Genomic DNA, 21167 nt, shown 5'->3' on the forward strand with positions numbered 1-21167 from the left:
GTAAAATGATCAGTCTTAAGTGAAGCAGGGTTCAGTTCAGTTTAGTGCAGTTTGAAGTAATCGCTGTTGTTGTACCGTTGGGGAGAGAGTGAGAGATGCAGTTGGTTTCGGGCAGACCTTTTGATGTCTTCTGATCCTGCTGTGGTCACCGACTGTGACCCCTCCGTTCCAGATACCATCGTTCTTCCGTGGTGAACCCGGCACCCAGGCAAGGGCGGACACACACCCTGTGAGCCTCTGACCGATTTCCGCGAACCAGTCCTCCAAACTTCCACCAACTTGTGGGGGCACACTGCTCTTTCTAGGGTCTCGTGGCATGTCGTACCTTAGCAAACCTGCTCTTTTTATCCCCCTGCTGGCGTATCACCTGTCCATCAAACTTCAAACAGTTCAGCAAGCAAATGGTCTGTCAATATCTGAATTGTGTTTCTTTCTCATTAATCTCTCTCTTCTCTCTTATTAGCATTTTGAATGTTTCTCCATTGTCTTCCGTTATCTCTCTCATTAGCATCATCCGTCGGATAGCTCTGCTTGGTGTCACACATGACATATGTAAACAAAGGGAGCCAAAGTTACGGAAGTGGATGTAACAGATCTGCCGATTCATCAAATGTGACCACTGAAAAAGATTTTTTCATTCTGACTTTAAACCACTCAATGGTCATTGTCAAGCATTCAGGAAGGGATGAGACTTTCTAATTCATTTAAAATGGAGGGATAACACGGTGGAAGAAGATGGATGAGCTGACATATCAGATTCTGAAAAGGGACGAGTTTAAACGAAGCAAATACTCTAAATATAGAGCCTTGTCTTCCATGTTATAATTTTTAGAGATGTTTGAATGTAATTGAGCATGCTTTATGGTCTTAAACTAGTATCATACATTGATTATGCTGTTTCTTTTAAACAGTGACAGGGCCTTTATCAGAACTACAGATAGCTTACGTGTGCAGAGAAACACTACAGGTAACTTATTTCAGTCTTTCTGTAATTTTTTTCTGAAGTTCCTGAGTGTTGTGTAGGTAACCTAATTTCACTTGGAATGTTGGTCAAATGTTTAGTTTTGGTCTGGCACGATGGATTCCAGCCTGGAAAGTTCCAAGATTATCTGCTAGTTTATCTCATTTAGGATTAGGATCGTTGCTAGTATAATTGCCTTCATCTAACTAGGGGATATGGTTTATGTATCTAATATCCTGCCTTACAACACTGAAGAAAGAATCGGTCATATTTGATTTCCTGTGTTCCTATAGTTTTCCATAGTATCTAAACTGATAATTACCATAAGTTAAACAAAGTCTTGGTTTTTTGTAATAGGAAAAGATAGTGCAAGGACCTGAGGACCTCAGTTATAGGGAAACGTTTGAATAGGTGAGAACTTTATTCCCAAGAGAGGAGGAGAATAAGGGGTGATTTGATAGAGGTACACAGAGTTATGAAGGGTATAGATGGGATAAATGCAAGCTTTTACCACTGGGGTTGGGTGAAACTAGAACTAGGGGTCAAGACTTAAACAAGGTGAAACATTTAAGGGGGAACATCAGGGGAAACTTCTTCACCCAGAAATTGGTGAGAGTGTGGAATGAGCTGCCAGCAGAAGTGGTGAATGCCAGTTTGATTTCAACATTTAAGAGAAATTTGGATGGATACTTGGATGGAGGGAATCTGGAGGGCTTAGTCTGGGTGCAGGTTGATGGGACTAGGCAGTTTGTCATGGATTAGATGGGCTGAAGGGCCTGTTTCTGTTCTGTCGTGTTCTATGAAACTTTGAAACAAAGAGACTATTTGTTCGCTTTGACCTATTCTGCCACTCAATTAGTTTATTCACACATCTGTGATCTTAATACACTCATTTAACCAAAATGTACCAGTTTTGGTTGTGAAAAGTTGAACAAGCTGAAATAGCTTTCTTTGAGGGGGAATGATGGGTGACTATTCTAGATTTCAACTAGTTGAGGGAAGATATTGGCTAATATCACACCTAAACTGCTGGGTTTATTTCTAAGGATTTGTTCCCAGCCCCCGTGAATTCTTTATTGAAATAAATATCGTTAAGGGCTTTCTTGAATCTGTTAAATAGAACAGATATCCCAGTTAGCATTTCCATTCAGCAAAAACAATATTCAAGTATATCTTGAAATCTGCTTGATTAACTGAAAATGATAACGATACACTCTTCAGTAAATATTCTTTTTTTTGTTAGGGTTTATATTATCTTCATAGCAAAGGAAAAATGCACAGAGACATAAAGGTAAATAAATGAATTGTTAATAACTTATTTTGTTCAATGATTGTCTGGCGATCAATTTTTATTGCGAGGTATGCCAAGTTTTCTTTCATTTCTGTAACTTCTGTATATTACTGACTTGATTAAAGTAAAATGTGCAAGAGTATAAGTTTTAAAATCTCATGTATTGGATTGCTGCTTGTGATTCTCCATAATTCTCTGGAATAATGTTGCCTCTGACTGTCTCCTCCTCTTCTATATCCACCTTGCCAAGCTATTATAAATATTCAATATTGGACCTCAAAAGTTTGCTCAGAATATAGGTGGCTTTCACAAGCTACGACACTTCCAATACTCCCAGGGTTTGCCGTTTACTCTTCGTCCTTGAACTTTCAATTCCAGTCAGAGTTTATCAAATGACTTGAGCTATAGTTGATTAGCAGGGCAAAGCCCAAAATAGTTGGTCCACAATACCCATTAAGTTGCTTGAGTCGTTTCATGCCAAACCTCCAGAAGTGTTTTTCTTTCAGTCAAGTCACTTCTCATATCTTGCAGAATGAAAGGCAAGTTGGAAAGAATAGGAGCTAAAGGTAGCAACCTAAACAGGCAAACGTTGAAATGGTTTTATGCATGGACTTGTATCTGTAACATGGCCATTTTCAATTTACAAAACAACTTGTCTCTGGAATCAGAAGCATAATTTAAAATTGTACTTCGTGTAATCGGTGGCTTAGTTCTAGCTAAAGAAATAAGCAGCAAGATGCAAAATGATTACAAGTAAGCAGTGTTATTATCAAATAAGTTTCAAAATAGACCACGGTCAATGTTACATTAGGATAGGAAGTTTGAAGAGGCCACGTGCTGCTTAGATTATCTGGTAGAAGGAGGTTGACATACAGTTGCATAAATCAGGAAAGTAACAGCAAACATTCTTATAGTATTTTTTCAAGCACAACAAAGAACAAATTCATTTCTCAGATGATCGAACTGAAATGTATCAGTCACTGGTTATGCTGTATTTGGAAAGCTGCACATATCTATGTTCTTTATTCTGTTAAAGTGATATAGAACTTAAGGAATAGAGGAATAGGCCATTTATAAGATCATGGCTACTCTTATCTCATTGTTGTTTTCTCACATTGATCTTTATCCCCTTATTATGTACTTGGTGACTGAATCTCCATGTACTGTAGCTCTGTTGAGTAAGGAATTTCAAAGATTCACCATACTCTGTGTGAAAGAATTTTGTTTTGGCTTATATCCGTCCCTAATTTTGAGATTGTTACACTTGGTTCTATGGAATTCAGCTGGAGAAACCTCATTCTTGCATCTAACTTGTCAAACAGTCAGAATTGTGCACGTTTTGATTAGGTCATTTCTGTTTCTTCTAAACTCCTGGCGTACAGGGTGTGCATTCTTTAGTCTTCCCTCATAGGATAAATAATTTACTCCAGGAAGAAATTTTGTGAACTTTTATTGTTTTCCCTCTATTATGTATATCTTAAGAAGGGAAATGAAACTAGAAGCATTAAATAAATTATTTCAAGAAAAAAAAGAGGGCTTTACTAGGATAATATTATACTTGTATTCAGACTCTTTTTATGTCCTAATAATAATCATCATCATTATTATTAGGGCTCTTTTTCAGCCCTATAACTTTTCCATCTATCACCTCCCAGCTTCTCGCTTCAAACCCACTCCCCCACCCACCTGGGTTTATCTATCTCCTTCTAGCTAGTCCTCCTCCCCCTCACTCCACCTTCTTATACTGGCTTCTTCCCCTTCCTTTCCAATCCTGATGAAGGGTCTCGGCCTGAAATGTTGACTGTTTATTACTCTTCATAGATACTGCCTGACCTGCTGAGTTCCTCCAGCATTTTGTATGTGTCACTTTTTTATGTCGAGATGGGAGAGATGCAGAATGACCCGACTGAATTATTTAAAGCTATGTAATAATCTCCTGGATAGGCTTAAGAATATCTTTCCACCAGTGGGTGTTCCTGATTGTCACTGATAAATACAATGAGGAATTTAGAAGACACTTCTTAAACCAAGAAGAAACAGTAATGTGAAAATTATAACAGCAAAGAATGATTGGGGCAAATAATCTTGCTGTATTTAAAGATAAACTGTATAAGCATGCTAGGGAATAAGAGCATGGAGGGTCTGTGTTTTATGAATAGAGATGATATTTCAAAAGGTTAATACATAATACTTTTCACCTGAGATTTTAAAAAAATAAAATTTCTGCGACATGGGAGTAAATTAGTTACTGAATTTTTGGAAAGAACCTAAATACAAATATGGTATGAAATACAATAATTGCAACTGAATTTTATTTAACATCTAATTGATTGTTATGTGATACTATATACCAAGCTTGACCTGGATGAACTTAAATCATTGTATTAATTATTTCTAACTGCAGCAAATTGTGAACAGTGATGTCTTAGCTAGCCATATATTGTCACGGAAATCTTAAAACTTTGTACAGTACAACTTGATAATAATGCTAATGTTGGTGGACAACTTTAACTCCCCATAGTATATACACAAAGGCTTGAACAGACTTCTCCAATGCCCATCCTTAATTTGTTCACTCAATTTCCTTTTCTGAATCCCAGAGCAACGCTTTGTAGAAGAGTTCTCCAGCACTCGGTCCTTTTCCAAAATTTCTCTCTTAGCTCTGCTGTTGTCAGAGGAATGTTGACTAACAAAGGTCTGTTGCATTATGCTGGGAATCTCATAGCCTCTCTGTGACCCAGAAATAGAAACGCTGTCTGGGGGGCGGTGGGGGTGGGGGAGGAACACATTAATATCTACAGTATATTCAACACAACAATGCAGTGAAACATGTTATATCACAATTGCATTATTTCAGGAATTCTGTTTTATTTCAATAAACACGTGGAAGCTCACTGAGTAAATATATTTTTTAAACCACTGCATTTTATTAATCCCTGTTCACTGTTACTGTCTTGGCTGTCTCTCAAGTAGTTTAATGTCAACAAGCTTTTTAAAACTAAGCATAGACTCTGCCGGAATTACAAAGAAACTGAGGTACATAAAGGTTGTTTCACTATGAGACAGTGGCCAGACAAGTGGATGGAAATGATGAAAGAGGAGTGTGGTTTCAGTGTCTTGGTCTTGATTACTAAACAGAAACTAACAGCTTATGCAAAGTAGGATATTGAACAAACAGGCTGCAAACAATACTGAGAGAGATGGCGGGGCGGTAGGGCTGACTGACATTGGTGTTCATGAGGAATCTGGTGTTTTGTTTTCTGATAGTGCTGCCAAAAGGTTTGTAAGTTTAAAATGGGTGAGTTCAATAATAGATCTTTGACGAAATGGAAGTAGTGGCAGGAGAACTTTATCTATCTCATTGTAGAACATAGAATAGTACAGCACAGTACAGGGCCTTCGGCCCACAATGTTGTGCCGACCCTTAAACCCTGCCTCCCATATATCCCCCTACCTTAAATTCCTCCATATACCTGTCTAGTAGTCTCTTAAATTTCACTAGTGTATCTGCCTCCACCACTGACTCAGGCAGTGCATTCCACGCACCAACCACTCTCTGAGTAAAAAACCTTCCTCTAATATCCCCCTTGAACTTCCCACCCCTTACCTTAAAGCCATGTCTTGTAATGAGCAGTGGTGTCCTGGAGAAGAGGCGTTGGCTGTCCACTCTATCTATTCCTTTTAATATCTTGTATACCTCTATCATGTCTCCCCTCATCCTCCTCCTCTCTAGAGAGTAAAGCCCTAGCTCCCTTAATCTCTGATCATAATGCATACTCTCTAAACCAGGCAACATCCTGGTAAATCTCCTCTGTACCCTTTCCAATGCTTCCACATCCTTCCTATAGTGAGGCGGCCTAACTAGAGTTTTATAGAGCTGCATCATTACCCCGCGACTCTTAAACTCTATCCCTTGACTTATGAAAGCTAACACCCCATAAGCTTTCTTAAATATTCTATCTACCTGTGAGGCAACTTTCAGGGATCTGTGGACATGTACCCCAGATCCCTCTGCTCCTCCACACTACCAAGTATCCTGCCATTTACTTTGTACTCTGCCTTGGAGTTTGTCCTTCCAAAGTGTACCACCTCACACTTGTCTGGGTTGAACTCCATCTGCCACTTCTCAGCCCACTTCTGCATCCTATCAATGTCTCTCTGCAATCTTTGAGAATCCTCTACACTATCTACAACACTACCAACCTTTGTGTCGTCTGAAAACTTGCCAACCCACCCTTCTACCCCCACATCCAGGTCGTTAATAAAAATCACGAAAAGTAGAGGTCCCAGAACAGATCCTTGTGGGACATCACTAGTCACAATCCTCCAATCTGAATGTACTCCCTCCACCACCACCCTCTGCCTTCTGCAGGCAAGCCAATTCTGAATCCACCTGGCCAAACTTCCCTGGATCCCATGCCTTCTAACTTTCTGAATAAGCCTACCGTGTGGAACCTTGTCAAATGCCTTACTAAAATTCATATAGATCACATCCACTGCACTACCCTCATCTATATGCCTGGTCACCTCAAAGAACTCTAGCAGGCTTGTTAGACACGATCTGCCCTTCACAAAGCCATGCTGACTGTCCCTGATCAGACCATGATTCTCTAAATGCCCATTGATCCTATCTCTAAGAATCTTTTCCAACAGTTTTTCCACCACAGACGTAGACAAAATGTAGAACCATGATACGGGAATTTCATTTGGACAGACAGTGGAGGATGATTGTATGTTTCTTCAACTGTGTTAAAGGTTGAAGAGAGCGGAGGCAATTGCAGAGAATGTGGGCACTGATCTGAGAAGATAAAAGTTCAATCGTAGAAGAAAAGCAGGTTGAAAATGAAGTAATGTGTGACACAGATGGAAGCATCAGAAGAGAATGGATAAAGGTGTTACATTTGAGAAGCACTATTAATTTACAAAGTGAACCATTATCTAAATCATACAACGTGGAAGCTCAGGATGGAAGTTGTATGGCCAGTTTAGTTGGGGGATGTGGAATGCGCACAGTGTAGGTCATGCGCATATGAGCTGGGAGAGAGAATGAGATGGGGGTGGGGAAGAATGAGGGAAAAGTGAGAAACTGGGGAAGATGCATGTTTAAGGCAAAGCAACCTTGGGTGACTGGGCAGATGATCTCAATGCAAGCAGACCCATGCTTTTTCTTATGCTGAGAGTGAAAAGGTCACAGGGAAGTGCTTTCAGCAGGTGGTTTGGAGGGAGGAAAAATATTTAAGGATTATCTTTACAGAATGATCTTGGAGTAATGAGCTGTTTTGTCAGAAGTTAGAAACTGTAAGTAATGCTTTATATAATCCAGAAAATCTGGGGTGTATGGCTAGTTCTGAATTAATGCAACAAAGCTGGAGGAACAGTGCGTGCGAGGAAGGAGAATGGACTTAGCTGGTGATGTAGACTTTCAGTTCCCTGGTGAAGAAAAGTTTGGATAGTGGTAGTTTGAAAGTGGCATTATGAGGGATATTTGAAAGATCCATAAGAGTAGGCATGGAAGAATGTAGAACTGGAAGTGGCAGCTGGCTGTTAGAGATTGAGATAATGGAGGTAGAAGTTAGGTGAGATAGCAAAGATTGGCTGATTATGAATTTGGCTTGTATGGAGAGGTAAATTAAAGGCAGACATCAGAACAGTGAGTACAGGGGAACATTTGCAAGGTGAAATATAATGGAGTTTGAAATTCTGGAGGAAGAGAAATATGTGAGCAAAAGACAGAGTACCTGGGGGGGGGAAAGTGTTGCGATTGAGTGGATTTTAAATAATGGAGTAAAACACAAATTCTCACAGAGGGCTCCGAGTGATTTTGGTATGGACCACACGACTAAATGTGGCAGTTTGGATTGGTAGTACAGCCAAGTAGGGAGACTTTAGGGGGAATCCTGTTATTATCAGTCCCACACTAGTGTTAATCATTCATGGTCGTAACATGGATGAGAAGGGCCTTGGCTTTGTAACCAAGTTTGTAAAGTGTCAGACTCTGTTGTGAAATAGAGATAATTTCAATGGTTGATTTAATCAGAATGTTGAAGTTGCATACTTTTTCATCCATATTAATCATAATGTTGTATTTTATCGAGGAGAAATGTTTTGATATTCTCACTTAGACTTTCATTGATATTTTGGTCCAAATTAGAATCTGCTGCTGCCTAACTTGTTTTTAGTACTTTCTTTAGATGCCCAACAATTGTAGTGATTTTGTTTTCCATATATGTTTGTTTTACATTCCTGAGTTGATTAAGAACAAATGATATGATAAGAAAATCAGGGGGAAAAAAGTGATGCTGGAAATCTGAAGCAAAAACAAAGTATTGGGAAAATTCAGCAGGTTAAGGAACACTTGTGGGTAAAGGAAACATCAGTGTTTTGAATGTGATGTGTACATTTGTTGTCCATTAAGTTTGCCACCATGAATCATCGAACTATTAAACAACGCCCAGAAATTTCTGTAAAAATATGTAATCCTATTTATGATAATACGATTACTTGATATCAATTGGAAACTAACAATATAATGTTATTAAATATGTAAGCCAAGTATTCAGTATATTAAATTTTGCATTTTCCCATTTAAGGGGGCAAATATTCTTCTGACAGATAATGGCCATGTGAAATTAGGTAAGAATATATTCTCTTTTCAGAATTATTAAATTATTAATGAGTGATTGTTACTGTCTATTACAAATTTTTAATGTAAATTGAATTGGGGTTTCCGTATTGTGGCTTGTTAATATTCATGAATATTATTCCAAATGCAAGGTTTAAAAACCAGAGTAAAGTCGAAGGATAAAGGAAAATGGGAAAATCAGAATGCTCGCATTTGTAAAGCAGATCAGGAAGAGTGGAGCAGAAATTGCAAACAGGTTTTGAAAAGATCAGAACTGTCAGGGTTGAAAAAAAGATTTAAACTTGTTTATGAATCTACAATATAATGATTTATTTGTAAAACACTTAGTCACAGGAATGTTCACTAAATTGGGCACTGAGTGAAATAGCATGATAACCAAAAGTATTATTCTTAAAGGCAAAAAGAGAAAGGTTAAAGGATGAAATTTCAGATACCTTGGTCTGAATGTCTATTCATTCTGGTTTAGTGGAGCTGTCCCAGTAATTCCCTGTTTAAATTTATAGTGCAAAAGGAGTTTTGTTTTGTTTCACTATAACAATTGCAGCTTTAGTAAAAGACAGATTTTAATGAAGGGCCTTTGTTTGCAAGTCCCTTAAAATATTTGTTGCATACCTACAGTTCAATGTGACTTGGGTTTCTCAGTAAGAAGTGAATGGAGGTGGAAAAACATTGTGCTCTTCTTTTAATTGCACAGTGCTGCATCACAAATTGGTAAATAAAACTGATAGGTACAGTGAAAAATTATTTTGAGTGCCACTGATACATATCATTTCATAATATCAGTACTTTGAGGTAATACAAGGGAAAACAATAATACAATCCAGAATAGTGTGTTACAGAGAAGGTGCAGTACAGACAAACAGTAAGGTGCAAGGCCATGGTAGGTTAGATTGTGAGGTTGAGTCCATTTTATCAAACTAGGCACCATTTAACAGTTTCTTAGCAGTGGGAAAGAAGCTTTCAGCCTTCAGGCTCTTGTATCTTATGCCTGATGGGAGGGGGGAAGAAGAGAGAATTTCTGGGTTGAGAGGGAGCTTTGATTATGTTGGCTGCTTTACTGAAGCCATGGGAAGTGTAGGCAGAGCCCATGGAGGGGTGTGTTGTGCTGAGCTGTGTCCACATCTCTGCAGTTTCTCGGGATCATGGACCGAGCAGTTACCATGCCTTGCTCTGATGCACCCAGAAAGGATGTTTTTTTTATGGTAGATAAAAATTAGTGAGAGTGAACGGGGACATGCCAAATTTCTTTCGCCTCCTGAGGAAATAGAGACACCACAATGACCTGATGTCATATTGGTTGTAGAAAGGAGCTGAGTGAAACAATTAAGATGCAGATTCTTGGCACTGGCACATCAAGGAAGGATAAAAAGACTAGAAACAGGTTAAATACTCCACAAATGGAATATCTTTTAATGTAATTGTTATCCTGCTATTTGCATTACAGCTGACTTTGGAGTTTCTGCGCAGATTACTGCAACTATAGCAAAAAGGAAATCGTTTATTGGTACTCCATATTGGTAATGTCATTTTTCTCTATTTGGGATTTACTTATTTGTGATTATGATATGTTAATGCTGTAGGGATAATTAAGCACAGCAGATATGTTAACATTTACAGCCGAATACAGAAATTAATTTCTCTTTACTTAAATGGATTTTGATATATCCCAGTGTTCGACCTCAAGTTTCATAAATTAAGTTAGTAATTTCAGTACTTGCTCATTCTTCAGCAACCGTGGTATCCTATTTATTCCAAAGTTATTCTTCAGCTAGTTATCAGATATTTTTACATTCTTTTATATGGAAGTAAGAAAGTAGGTTAAGTTGCCTTCTTGAATCCTATTTAATAATATTGAGGCTGATCTACTCAATATCACTTTCTCACTCTCTCCCCGTTTCCCCTGATTCCCTTGCAGGTCAAATGTTTGTTTTTATTTTAAGTTAATTGTTCACATTTGAACCTAAATTATATTAACAAGGCATAGACTCAGATCTTTGATTGGCAGCAGATCAGGGAAGTCTTCATTTTTCTGGCTTACTGACTTTCTGAGCTTTCTTCAAAGTAAATCAGAATGTGTTCATAGAAGGCAATTTATTCAGCGTCCTTCCATCTCCTGAACATCCCAACTACCTTCTGAATCAACTAATTAGGAATTGTTAATTGTTCTAATGAAGACACTGTCCTAGCTGGCCTTGTGAATGGATAAAATGTGCTGCATGGAGATTAGTGGCCAGTTGTCTGTTTCTTGCTTTATACTATACTGGTGGGCTTGATAATTACCTCATCCGGCAGATGTAGTTTCGAAGGATAGTCATCTTTGACATTTTTTACAAAACTTAAAAGTATTCTTTAGCAGTACTTTATTTTTGTTTTATTTGCCATAATGTGGAAAGTCATTTGCCGTCAAACTAGATAGTATGAAACTGGTTAGCCTCTGTAGTCAACTCCTATTTTGTATGTATAATTAATCTTTAGTTCAAGGTATATTATATAAATGGATAAATTAATCACATTCTATGAAGATGAGGTGGCCATTTCTGTACATGGATCATTTTTCATTGTGGTTTTTTTATTGTACTACTCTTTGTGTTTGTTTTTTTAATCTTTTCCCTTGTTAACAAGTTTGTCGGAAAGGGACCCAGGCCCAGATTTCTGCACTCAAAGCCAGAATAGATTCAGCTGACCCCCCCCCCACACACACACACACACCCACCCACCCCACCCAATAATTTAAAGCTGCCTGTGACAACTGCCAATATCAAGTGTGGAATTTTGCTCTGTTCTGTACCACTGTATTAGTTCTCTGTACGTGTGAAAGTTAACAAAATAAAAATTTCTAGAAAATAATGAGCTATAATCTGCAGCAGGATTATTTGATACCATATGCATTTGTTGATGAGCCTTCAGAGATTTGCATGAGTGATTCTTTGGACTAACCCAAGATTTCTCTCCATTAATAATAAAAAAAAAAGAAAAAATATTGAAAACACTCTGCAGAGCAGGAAGCGTCTGTGGATAGAGACACAGCTAATATTTCAGGTCTGAGAAAAGAGAAAGCTAATTGGTTTTCAGTAATAGAGATTGAGTGGTGGTATGTGTACTATAAAGGGAATATTTCTGATAAGATGAGAACAAATGAGAATGTGGCAGTTTTAGCACATGGCACTTCTTTGTGTATGTGTTGTTGACTTATATGGGACATGCCTAGCACCATACCAGTGGAGAATAAAAACAGGTGAATAACTGGTAGCAATGGCCAATTCTGATACTGGTGGAAAGAAAGAAATAAAGCAAGTAACCTGAAGGCAAATGTGCAGTCACTTGAGAACAAAATTGAGGACTTCAAGGATACAGGTGCTTTATCATGGAGAAATGAGGAATTGTTATGTTTTAGAGTACTCAGAGTATGCCAGATACGGTGATCAGACCCGAAGGCTTCTCCATACACAATATGAATCGAACTGTTGATTCGGAAGTGTCAAAAGGCGTATTTCATGTTTAAACTCTAGTGCTCTGATGTGATGGTTTTGTCATACTCGTGTTCCCCTGACCTTGAACAGATAAGAATCAAATGCTGCCTGTTCTATATATCAAGAGAGTTCTCCCGTATGATCCTGACTGCAGCTTAATACCACCAGTAACTGACTATAATCAAGTGCTTGAAATACTGCATGATGCCGTCATCAAACAAGAAACACTTTGCTCGACGCATTTCATTATCATAGTTGGAGGTTTCAATCAAGCTTATTTGAAGAAATATCTGCCCAATTACAATCAGCATGTAACTTGTAGCACCAGAAGTCTGCTAGATCACTGCTATACTGGGACAAGGGATGCCTATCGTTCCATTCACAAGACTGCATTTCAGCAAATCTGATCACTTGGCTGTCCTTCAACTTGCCTACAGGTAGAGGCTAAAGAGCAAGGCTCCAGAGATTAGGACAACAATGACACGGTCGTGGGAGGCAAAGGAGCAGCTCGAGTCGGTGGATGTGTTTAAGGACTCATCTGTGGATCAGAATGAATACACCACGGTTGTCATGGACTTTATAAAAACTGTTATAGTAAAAGGTTCATTTATTATCAAAGTATACAGCTCTGAAATTTTTCTTCTCCAGATAGCTATGAAAACAATGAAGAGAATGGCAGCATAATCATCACCCCTACCCCCCCCCGCCCCCCGCCCCGCGGTACAAAAAGACGAACAGAATCCTGATTAGGCACATCGACCCCAAATCCTCCTCCTCCACACACAAAAACAAGAAAGATCAGGTGAAAAACACAAAATATAAGACTGTAAAAATAGCCATAGTCCAAGTTCATATCCAAAATACACAAAACTTGGGTTTTCTCTGGGCACAGCGGCAGGTCACACAAGCTTCCCTGTCTGGCAGCAGAACGATCCCACCAGCAATCAAAAGGCAGTCTTCCCTATCCAGCAGCAGGGTGATCCCACCAGCGATCAAAAGGCAGTTTTCTCTGTCTGGCAGCAGAACGATCCCACCAGTGATCAAAAGGTAGTCTTCCCTCTCCAGCAGCAGAGTGATCACACCAGCGATCAAAAGGCAGTTTTCTCTGGCAGCAAAGTGATCCCACCAGTGATCAAAAGGCAGTCTTCCCTGTCTGGCAGCAGAACGATCCCACCAGTGATCAAAAGGTAGTCTTCCCTCTCCAGCAGCAGAGTGATCACACCAGCGATCAAAAGGCAGTTTTCTCTGTCTGGCAGCAGAGCGATCCCACCAGCGATCAAAACACAGGTCGCCAACACTCACCTTCTGCTTTGGCCTCTGTTTCAATCTCCCTCACCGGTGAACAGTGGAAGCTTTAATTGGCAAAATGGAGTCGAACATTGGGTCGCACCCTGTCCCACAGTCTTCTTGCCACGAGGTTTGTGCACATTGCCTCTGCCATCTCAATTCCTCTCGGAGACTGCAGAGCACTGAAGCACCCAAACGATCTCCAAACAGCAAATCACAGGCTCCAACAGTTCCAGAATCACATTCAAGATGAAAAACAAACGTAAAGGACATAAAAGAAGTGAAATAGATGGTTTCATGGTCTATCCAGAAGAGTGTTGTATGCAGGTGTCACTGACGAGTGTGCCCCTACAAAGTCATTCAGAGTCTTCCCCAACCAGAAACCTTGGATGAACCATTAGATCTGCCATCTGCTGAGGGCCAGATCAGTGGCATTTCTTGGTGACTAAGAAAGTTAGAAGGTATGATCTTGGGAAGCCATCTCAGGGGCAAAGTGGCAATTCTGGACTAAACTTGAATCAACGAAGTATGTCCTACAGTCGTGGCAGGGTTTGAATGCTATCAGCTCCTATAAAGTTAAATCAAGTGACATAGGTGACAACAGGGCTTCGCTTCCAGATGAGCACGATGTCTTCTTTACTTATTTTAACCATCAAAACATGGAGGAACCATCACAAACTCTCACAACCCTCAGTGACCCTGTGATTTCACCCTCTGAGGCCGATGTGAGAGCATCCATCAGGATATTACCCAGCCAAGTACTAACAAGCTGTGCTGTTCAATTTACTGGAGTGTTCACTGAGATCTTTAACCTTTCACTTTGGCAGTCTGAGGTACCCACCTGCTTCAAGCAGGCTTCGATTATACCGGTGCCTAAGCAGAACATGGTAACTTTCCTCAATGACTATCATCCAGTAGCACTTACATTCACTATGATGAAGTGTTTTGAGAGGCTGGTGATGAAACATATCAACTCCTGCCTGAGAAGTCACTTGAATTTGCTCCAATTTGCCTACCATCTCAACAGGTCCATAGCAGATACCGTTTCATTGGCTCTTCACTCAACCATGGAACACCTGGACAGCAAAGATGCATACATCAGGATACTTGACTAAAGCTTAGCATTCAGTACTATCATCCACTCAAAACTAATCCATAAGCTTCAAGACCTTGGCCTCAATGCCTCCTTGTGCATTTGGATCCTCGATATCCTCACTTGCAGACCTCAGCTATTTTGGCTTGGAAACAACATCTCCTCCACATTCTCCATCAGCACAGGAGTACCACAAGGCTGTGTGGCTAAGTACAGCTCTAATGTCATATTTAAGTTTGCTGATGACACCACTGTCATAGGCCAAATCAGAAGTGATAATGAATCAGCATATAGGAGGAAGATTGAAAATCTGGGTAAATGATGCCATAACAACATCCTCTTACTCAATGTCAGCAAAACCAAGCAGCTGATTATTGACTTCAGGAGGAGAAAACCAAAGTTCCATGAGTCAGTTCCCGTTGGAGGATCAGAGGTGGTGCCTGAAAAGAGGATGCTGTCCAAGTTGCATGCCACCTTGGACAATGTCTCCCATCCACTACTTAATGTACTGGTTGAGTACATTCAGCCAGAGACTCATTCCACCGAGATGCAACACAGAGCGTCATAGGAAGTCATTCCTGCCTGTGGCCATCAAACTTTACAACTCCTCCCATGGAAGGTCAGACACCCTGAGCCAATAGGCTGGTCCTGGATTTACTTCATAATTTACTGGCATAATTTACATATTACTATTTAACTATTTATGGTTTTATTACTATTTAATTATTTATGGTGCAACTGTAACGAAAACCAATTTCCCCCGGGATCAATAAAGTATGACTATGAGATGGAGAGGACCAAAAACTTAGTTCCTGGGTGTTATCATTTCAGAAGAGCTGTTATGGGCCCAGCACACAAGTGCAGCTACAAAGAAAACACAGCAGTGCCTCTACTTCCTTAGAAGTTTGCAAAGATTTGGCATGACATCTTTGACAAACTTCTATAGTTGTGTGGTGGAGGGTATATTAATTGGTTGCGTCACTGCCTGGTATGGAAACACCAATTGTGTTAAACAAGAACCCTACCAAAAAAAAAGTAATGGATATGACTCATTCCATTATGGGTAAAGCCCTCCCCTCCATTGAGCACGTATGCACGGAGCATTGTCTGGGGACAGTAACCTCCATCATCAGGGACCCCCACCACCCAATTCAGGTCATGCTCTCTTCTTGCTGCTGCCATCAGGAAGAAGGCACAGGAGCCTCAGGACCCACACCACCAGGTTCAGGAACAGTTACGTATTACCCCTCAACTCTCAGGTTGAACCAGTGGAAATAACTTCATAACTTCACTGAACTTTATTTGCTCCATCACTGAATTGTTTCCATAACCTATGGATTCACTTTCAAGGACTCTCATGCTCTTAATATTTGTTGCTTACTTGTTCTTATTTTTCTTTTCTCTTTCTTTCTTTTTGTGCTTGCACAGTTTATTGTCTTCTCCGCAGTGGTTGTCTGCCCTGTTGATGTCTGGTCTTTCATTGACTCTATTAAGATTATTAGATTTATTGAGTGTGTGCGCAAGAAAATGAATCTCAGGGTTTTATGTGGTGACGTGTTATGTACTTTGATAATAAATTTACTTTGAACTTCGGATCTATAGTACTGTGCAAAATTCTTAGGCACCCCTAAATTTTTTTATATATGTTTACTTTTTGCCTTCTGTATTTGTGTGTCATAGAACAGAGCAAATTGTATTTTTCCAAACATTCATTTTCCAAAAAGTTGAATGTTAGAGAAATGTTTGTATTTCATTAAAGAAAGTAACATATTAAGTAATGGACCACTTTTCAAAGAAAAACTTGATTACTTTGCAGGTATATAGCCAGTGCATGATTAAACAAATATAACAACAGGATGATGTAATGCTCTATGACATAATGAGCTGAATGAACTAAACTGATTAACAGAAACAGAAATGGGTGTAGAAGGAATCAAACTGGGCGAAGGGCAACCAAGCTAAAAGGTGAGGGTGTGGCAGATGTGACAATTTAACTTTCAAATCATGAATTGTTACACCTTGGCAAGAGTGAGCATAGCAACAAGACACAAGGTTGTCACCCTGCATCAGCAAGATCTCTCCTAAGCAGAAATTTTGCAGCAGACAAGTTTCAATATGCTGTCCAAGCTCTTCTAAAGAAGCACAAAGAAGCTGACAAGGTTGAGGATCAGAAATGTAGTCGGCCACGGAAACTGAGTGCAGCAGACAAGTGATACGTCAAACTGACGTCCATTCTAAATTGGAAGACGTCCAGCACTGCTATCAGGTCTGAATTGACAAAAACCACTGGAACTCAAGTATACCTCTCTATATTCTGGAGAAGTCTTGTCAGAAATGGTCTTCATGGAAGAGTTGCTACCAAAAAAGCCTTTCCTCTGAAGTGGAAACAAAGCCAGGGGATTCACCTACGCATAAAAACACAAAGACTGGGGGGCTGAACAATGGTAGCAAGTGCTTTGGACTGACAAGTCAAAACTTGAATTTTTTGACTTAGACAGGAGGCCATTTATTGGTAGAAGACCTGGAGGGTGCTACATGGACGAGTGTCTAAAGCCAACAGTGAAGCATGGTGGAGATTCTCTGCAGGTTTGGTGTTGCATTTTTACAAATGGAGTCGGTGATGTGGTTAGAATTAATGGAATCCTCAATGCTGAGAAGTACATGCAGATTCTCATTCATCACACAATACCATCCGGGAGGTGTCTGATCAGTCCCAACTTCATTCTGTAGTAGGACAATGATCCCAAATACATGATCAGGCTTATAAAGAACAATCTTCAGCAAAAAAAAAAGAACAAGGGGTTCTGCAACAAATGGTTTAGACTCCAGAAAGCCCAGATCTCAGAGGCTGTCTAGGATTACCCGGAGAGACAGAAGCAAGCAAGACAGCCAAAGTCTGTAGAAGAATTGTGTTATGTTTTCCAAGATGCTTGAAACAAGCTCTCAACTGATTTTCTTATAAAACTGCACGGCAGTGTACCTACGAGAATTGGTGCACTTCTTATGGCAAAGGGTGGTCACGCCAAATATTGATTTGATTTAGGTTTCTACTGTTTACTGCTCTGCAGTACAATTTTTGATGTTTAGAACTTTTCATTATTTTTGAAAGCACCTTCTCTTCACAGTATTTTTTACATGTTCCTAAGACTTTTGCACAGTATTGTAATATTAGAGTCTAAAAGGCTGTAGCTTGCCGTAACAGGATGACATGTTGTTTCTCAAGCTTATGTTGGACCTTGTTATAACAGTGCAGGGGCCACAGATAAATAGGTCCAAGTAATAATGGATGGAGAAATCAAGTGGCAGGTAAGGGAGCTTGGGAGTGACACCTACAGGTTGAGTGTAACTACTCTGCAAAGTTATCACCTGTACTGCAAAGTGAAGGTGATCACATTGTGTTGTATATTAGATTGGAAGATGCATAAGTGAATTGCTGCTTCACCTGGAAAGAGTGTCAGGTGCCTGGATAATAGGAAGGGGAGAGGTGGACAATGTATGCCCTGATTATGCATTGCTTCTTCATTGAGATGAGATTGTTGGTTTTATATGCCATGATAGTGTTGTAGTTATCGCGAAGCTGTTATGGCTTGGTGTTTTGGAATTCAGTTCCAGTGCCATCTGCAAGAAGTTTGTATGTTCTCCCTGTAAGCACAGGAGTTTCCTTTGGGTGCTCCAGTTTCCTCCCACAGTCTAAAGACGCACTGGTTAATATATAAATTGGTCATTGTAAATTGTAAACATGAGAGTTTGCTGCTGCTGGAAATCCAAAGCAACACACACAAAATACTGGAGGAACTCAGTAGGTCAGGCAGCATCTATGGAAATGAATAAACAGTTGATGTTTTGGCCAAAATCCTCCTTCAGGACTGGAAAGGAAGGGGGGAGGACCAGAATAAAAATGCGGAGAGAGGAGAACGAGGATTAGCTAGAACAGGGGTAGGCGAGCAAATATTGAGATACTATGTTTATCTGGCCCGCGAGCGATCTTTCCTTATTCTGAGCCTTTCATGCAATCAAACTGATGAACATGCATGGCGTCTTGTTACACTGGCCCCAGGTTCTGTTTTGTTCCAAACCAAATGCTGGTTTTACGAATGATGGGAAGGCAGACTACCTTATTAATATGTATTAGATACTCTCCGTGCACGTGCAGGTTTTCAGATGGGATCGTTCAAATTTGTAAACAGAAACCGCGTCACTGTGTTTTAATAAGAAATCCACGCTAAATATCCAGATGTTTACATGTGCTATGATACTTGTTGAATAACTCGCGTTTTGAAATAAAATCAAAGAAAAAAATTCCAATGGCAATGAATGCAAAACGCAGGAAGGTAGACGCTGAGTGCTGAAAAAACAGTGAAAATGAAGGAAATACCCGTGCCAGCTACGAAGTCTCAAAGCGTATTGCAGAAAAGATGAAGCCTTTTACAAATGGAGAGCTTGTCAAAGAATTACTGTTTACTGGCAGTGGTGGATATTGTTTGTCCTGAAAAGAAACCTTTATTTGCATCTATCAGCCTGTCAGCAAGAACAATCACACGGCGAGTTGAAGAAATGTCAGCAGATGTTAAAAGTTGTTTAAGGGATGCCTGCAACGAATTGCATTTTTTTTTCCAATTGCGCTTGATGAGAGTACAGACTTGAGAGACACTGCTCAATTTACAGTGTTTGTGTGAGGAGTTTAACTTTTCAAAACCTCAACTTTTCAAATTTTTGAAGAGTTTATTCAATTAATTCCTATGAAGGACACAGTTACTGGAGCAGACACTTTTTGAAGCTTTGCTGAAAATGATGTCAGAAATGAAACTTAATGTGTCGAAGCTAATTGGCATCACAACTGATGGGGCACCAGCAATGGTGGGACAGAAAAACTAAACTGAGTTCTTTAATTACTCGCTAGCATCCTTAGTTAAGCACAAATGATTTTGTAGTATGTGTTATTCATTAATTGGAGGCAAAACACAACTAGATGTATTTAAATGGATAATTCCTGTATTTCAAGTTTTTATGGCATTTATCTGGCCCACTGTCTGCTCATTCATACGCGATCCGGCCCACAGAGGCAAAAAGGTTGCTGACCCCTGAGCTAGAAGATGAAGCCAGGTGAGTGGGAAAGGTAGAGGGCTTGAAAAGAAGGAATCTGATAGGAGAAGAGAGTAGACCTTGGGAGAAAGGGAAGAAGTGAAAGGCAGGTAAAGAGAAGAGGTCAGATGCCAGAGTAGGGAATAGAAGAAGGAGGAGAAAAAATAAATTATTGGAAGGAGAAATCACTATTCATTCCATCAGGTTGGAGGCTACCCAGACAGAATATGAGGTGTTGCTCCTCCACCCTGAGAGTGGCCTCATTGTGGCTGAAGAGGAGGCCATGGACTGACATGTAGGAACTGGAATGGGGATAGGATTTGAATTGGTTGGCTACTGCGAAATTCCACTTTTGGAGGATGGAATGGAGGTGTCTGACAAAGTAGCCTCCAGATTTACATTAGGTCTCACCAGTCTGGAGGTGGCTGCATCGGGAGCACCAGATACAGTAGGCAACCTGAACAGATTTATAGTGTAAATTGTTCTGTGATTATGCTATTCTTAAAAGATGGGTTACTTGGGCAGTGCAGCTCGTTGGGCCGGAAGGACTTGTTCTGCACTGGATTTCAAAGGTTCAAAGGTACAATTTAATGTTGGAGAAATGTATACAATATGCATCCTGATATGCTTTTTCTTCACAACCATCCACAAAAACGGAGGAGTGCCTTAAAGAATGAACGACATTTGAATGTTAAGACCCCAAAGTTCTCCCCCCCCCCAACTCCCCCCTCCCGTGCATAAGCGGCAGCGAGCAACAATACCCCCTCCCCCCACCGGCAAAAAAAAGCATCAGCATCGTCACCGAGCACTCAAGCGTGAGCAAAGCAACAGCAAAGACACAGACTTACAGTTACCCAAAAGACTTCACATTTCACCCGGTATTCGACATACAGTAGGTTCTCTCACTCTCCTTAATAAGGGAGAATGAGGTGTCTGTATTTTCCCAGAGAGCGGCGAGACGTAACACTTGCTGATTTATGGTTTTAGAAGTCCGTTACATCACTTTTTTTGAGCTCTGTGCCTGAAGATTGCAAAGATCCCAGGTCTCCAGGCACACTGCCATAGATATTTCAACTCCCCCAATGACACAGGAGTCTCCTGTCATGACATTGACCCTCAATCCACCCGGCTCCAGAGCCCCAAGATCCTAGGCTTCTGAATCCAAGCCGGACTCTTAGGCCGAGCCTTTGGCGTGCTGAGCAACGGCCAGTTATGGAACCCCAAGAGTGGGTCTCATTCCTGCAAAGAACCATAGTCAGCGTGTAACTCCAGGTCAGGGTCTTCAAAAGAACCCTGAAAGGGAAAAATAGAGATATTAAAGATGGAAATAGAGCTGTTTC

At 40.1% G+C, this 21167-nt stretch overlaps 1 protein-coding gene across 5 annotated transcripts in view; it reads left to right on the forward strand.

The window, feature by feature from the left end:
* The window catches only part of map4k3a (mitogen-activated protein kinase kinase kinase kinase 3a), a 265585-nt gene that overhangs the window by 116440 nt on the left and 127978 nt on the right, over window positions 1-21167 (forward strand). For all 5 annotated transcript variants that reach the window (XM_072265706.1, XM_072265707.1, XM_072265708.1 and 2 more), the window contains exons 5-8: window positions 912-967; window positions 2205-2252; window positions 8843-8885; window positions 10340-10412. In XM_072265706.1, coding sequence (XP_072121807.1) covers window positions 912-967; window positions 2205-2252; window positions 8843-8885; window positions 10340-10412 — 220 coding nt within the window. The remainder of the gene's footprint in view (window positions 1-911; window positions 968-2204; window positions 2253-8842; window positions 8886-10339; window positions 10413-21167) is intronic.

This window comes from Mobula birostris, chromosome 8, assembly GCF_030028105.1.
Source record: "Mobula birostris isolate sMobBir1 chromosome 8, sMobBir1.hap1, whole genome shotgun sequence".
NCBI lineage: Eukaryota > Metazoa > Chordata > Chondrichthyes > Myliobatiformes > Myliobatidae > Mobula > Mobula birostris.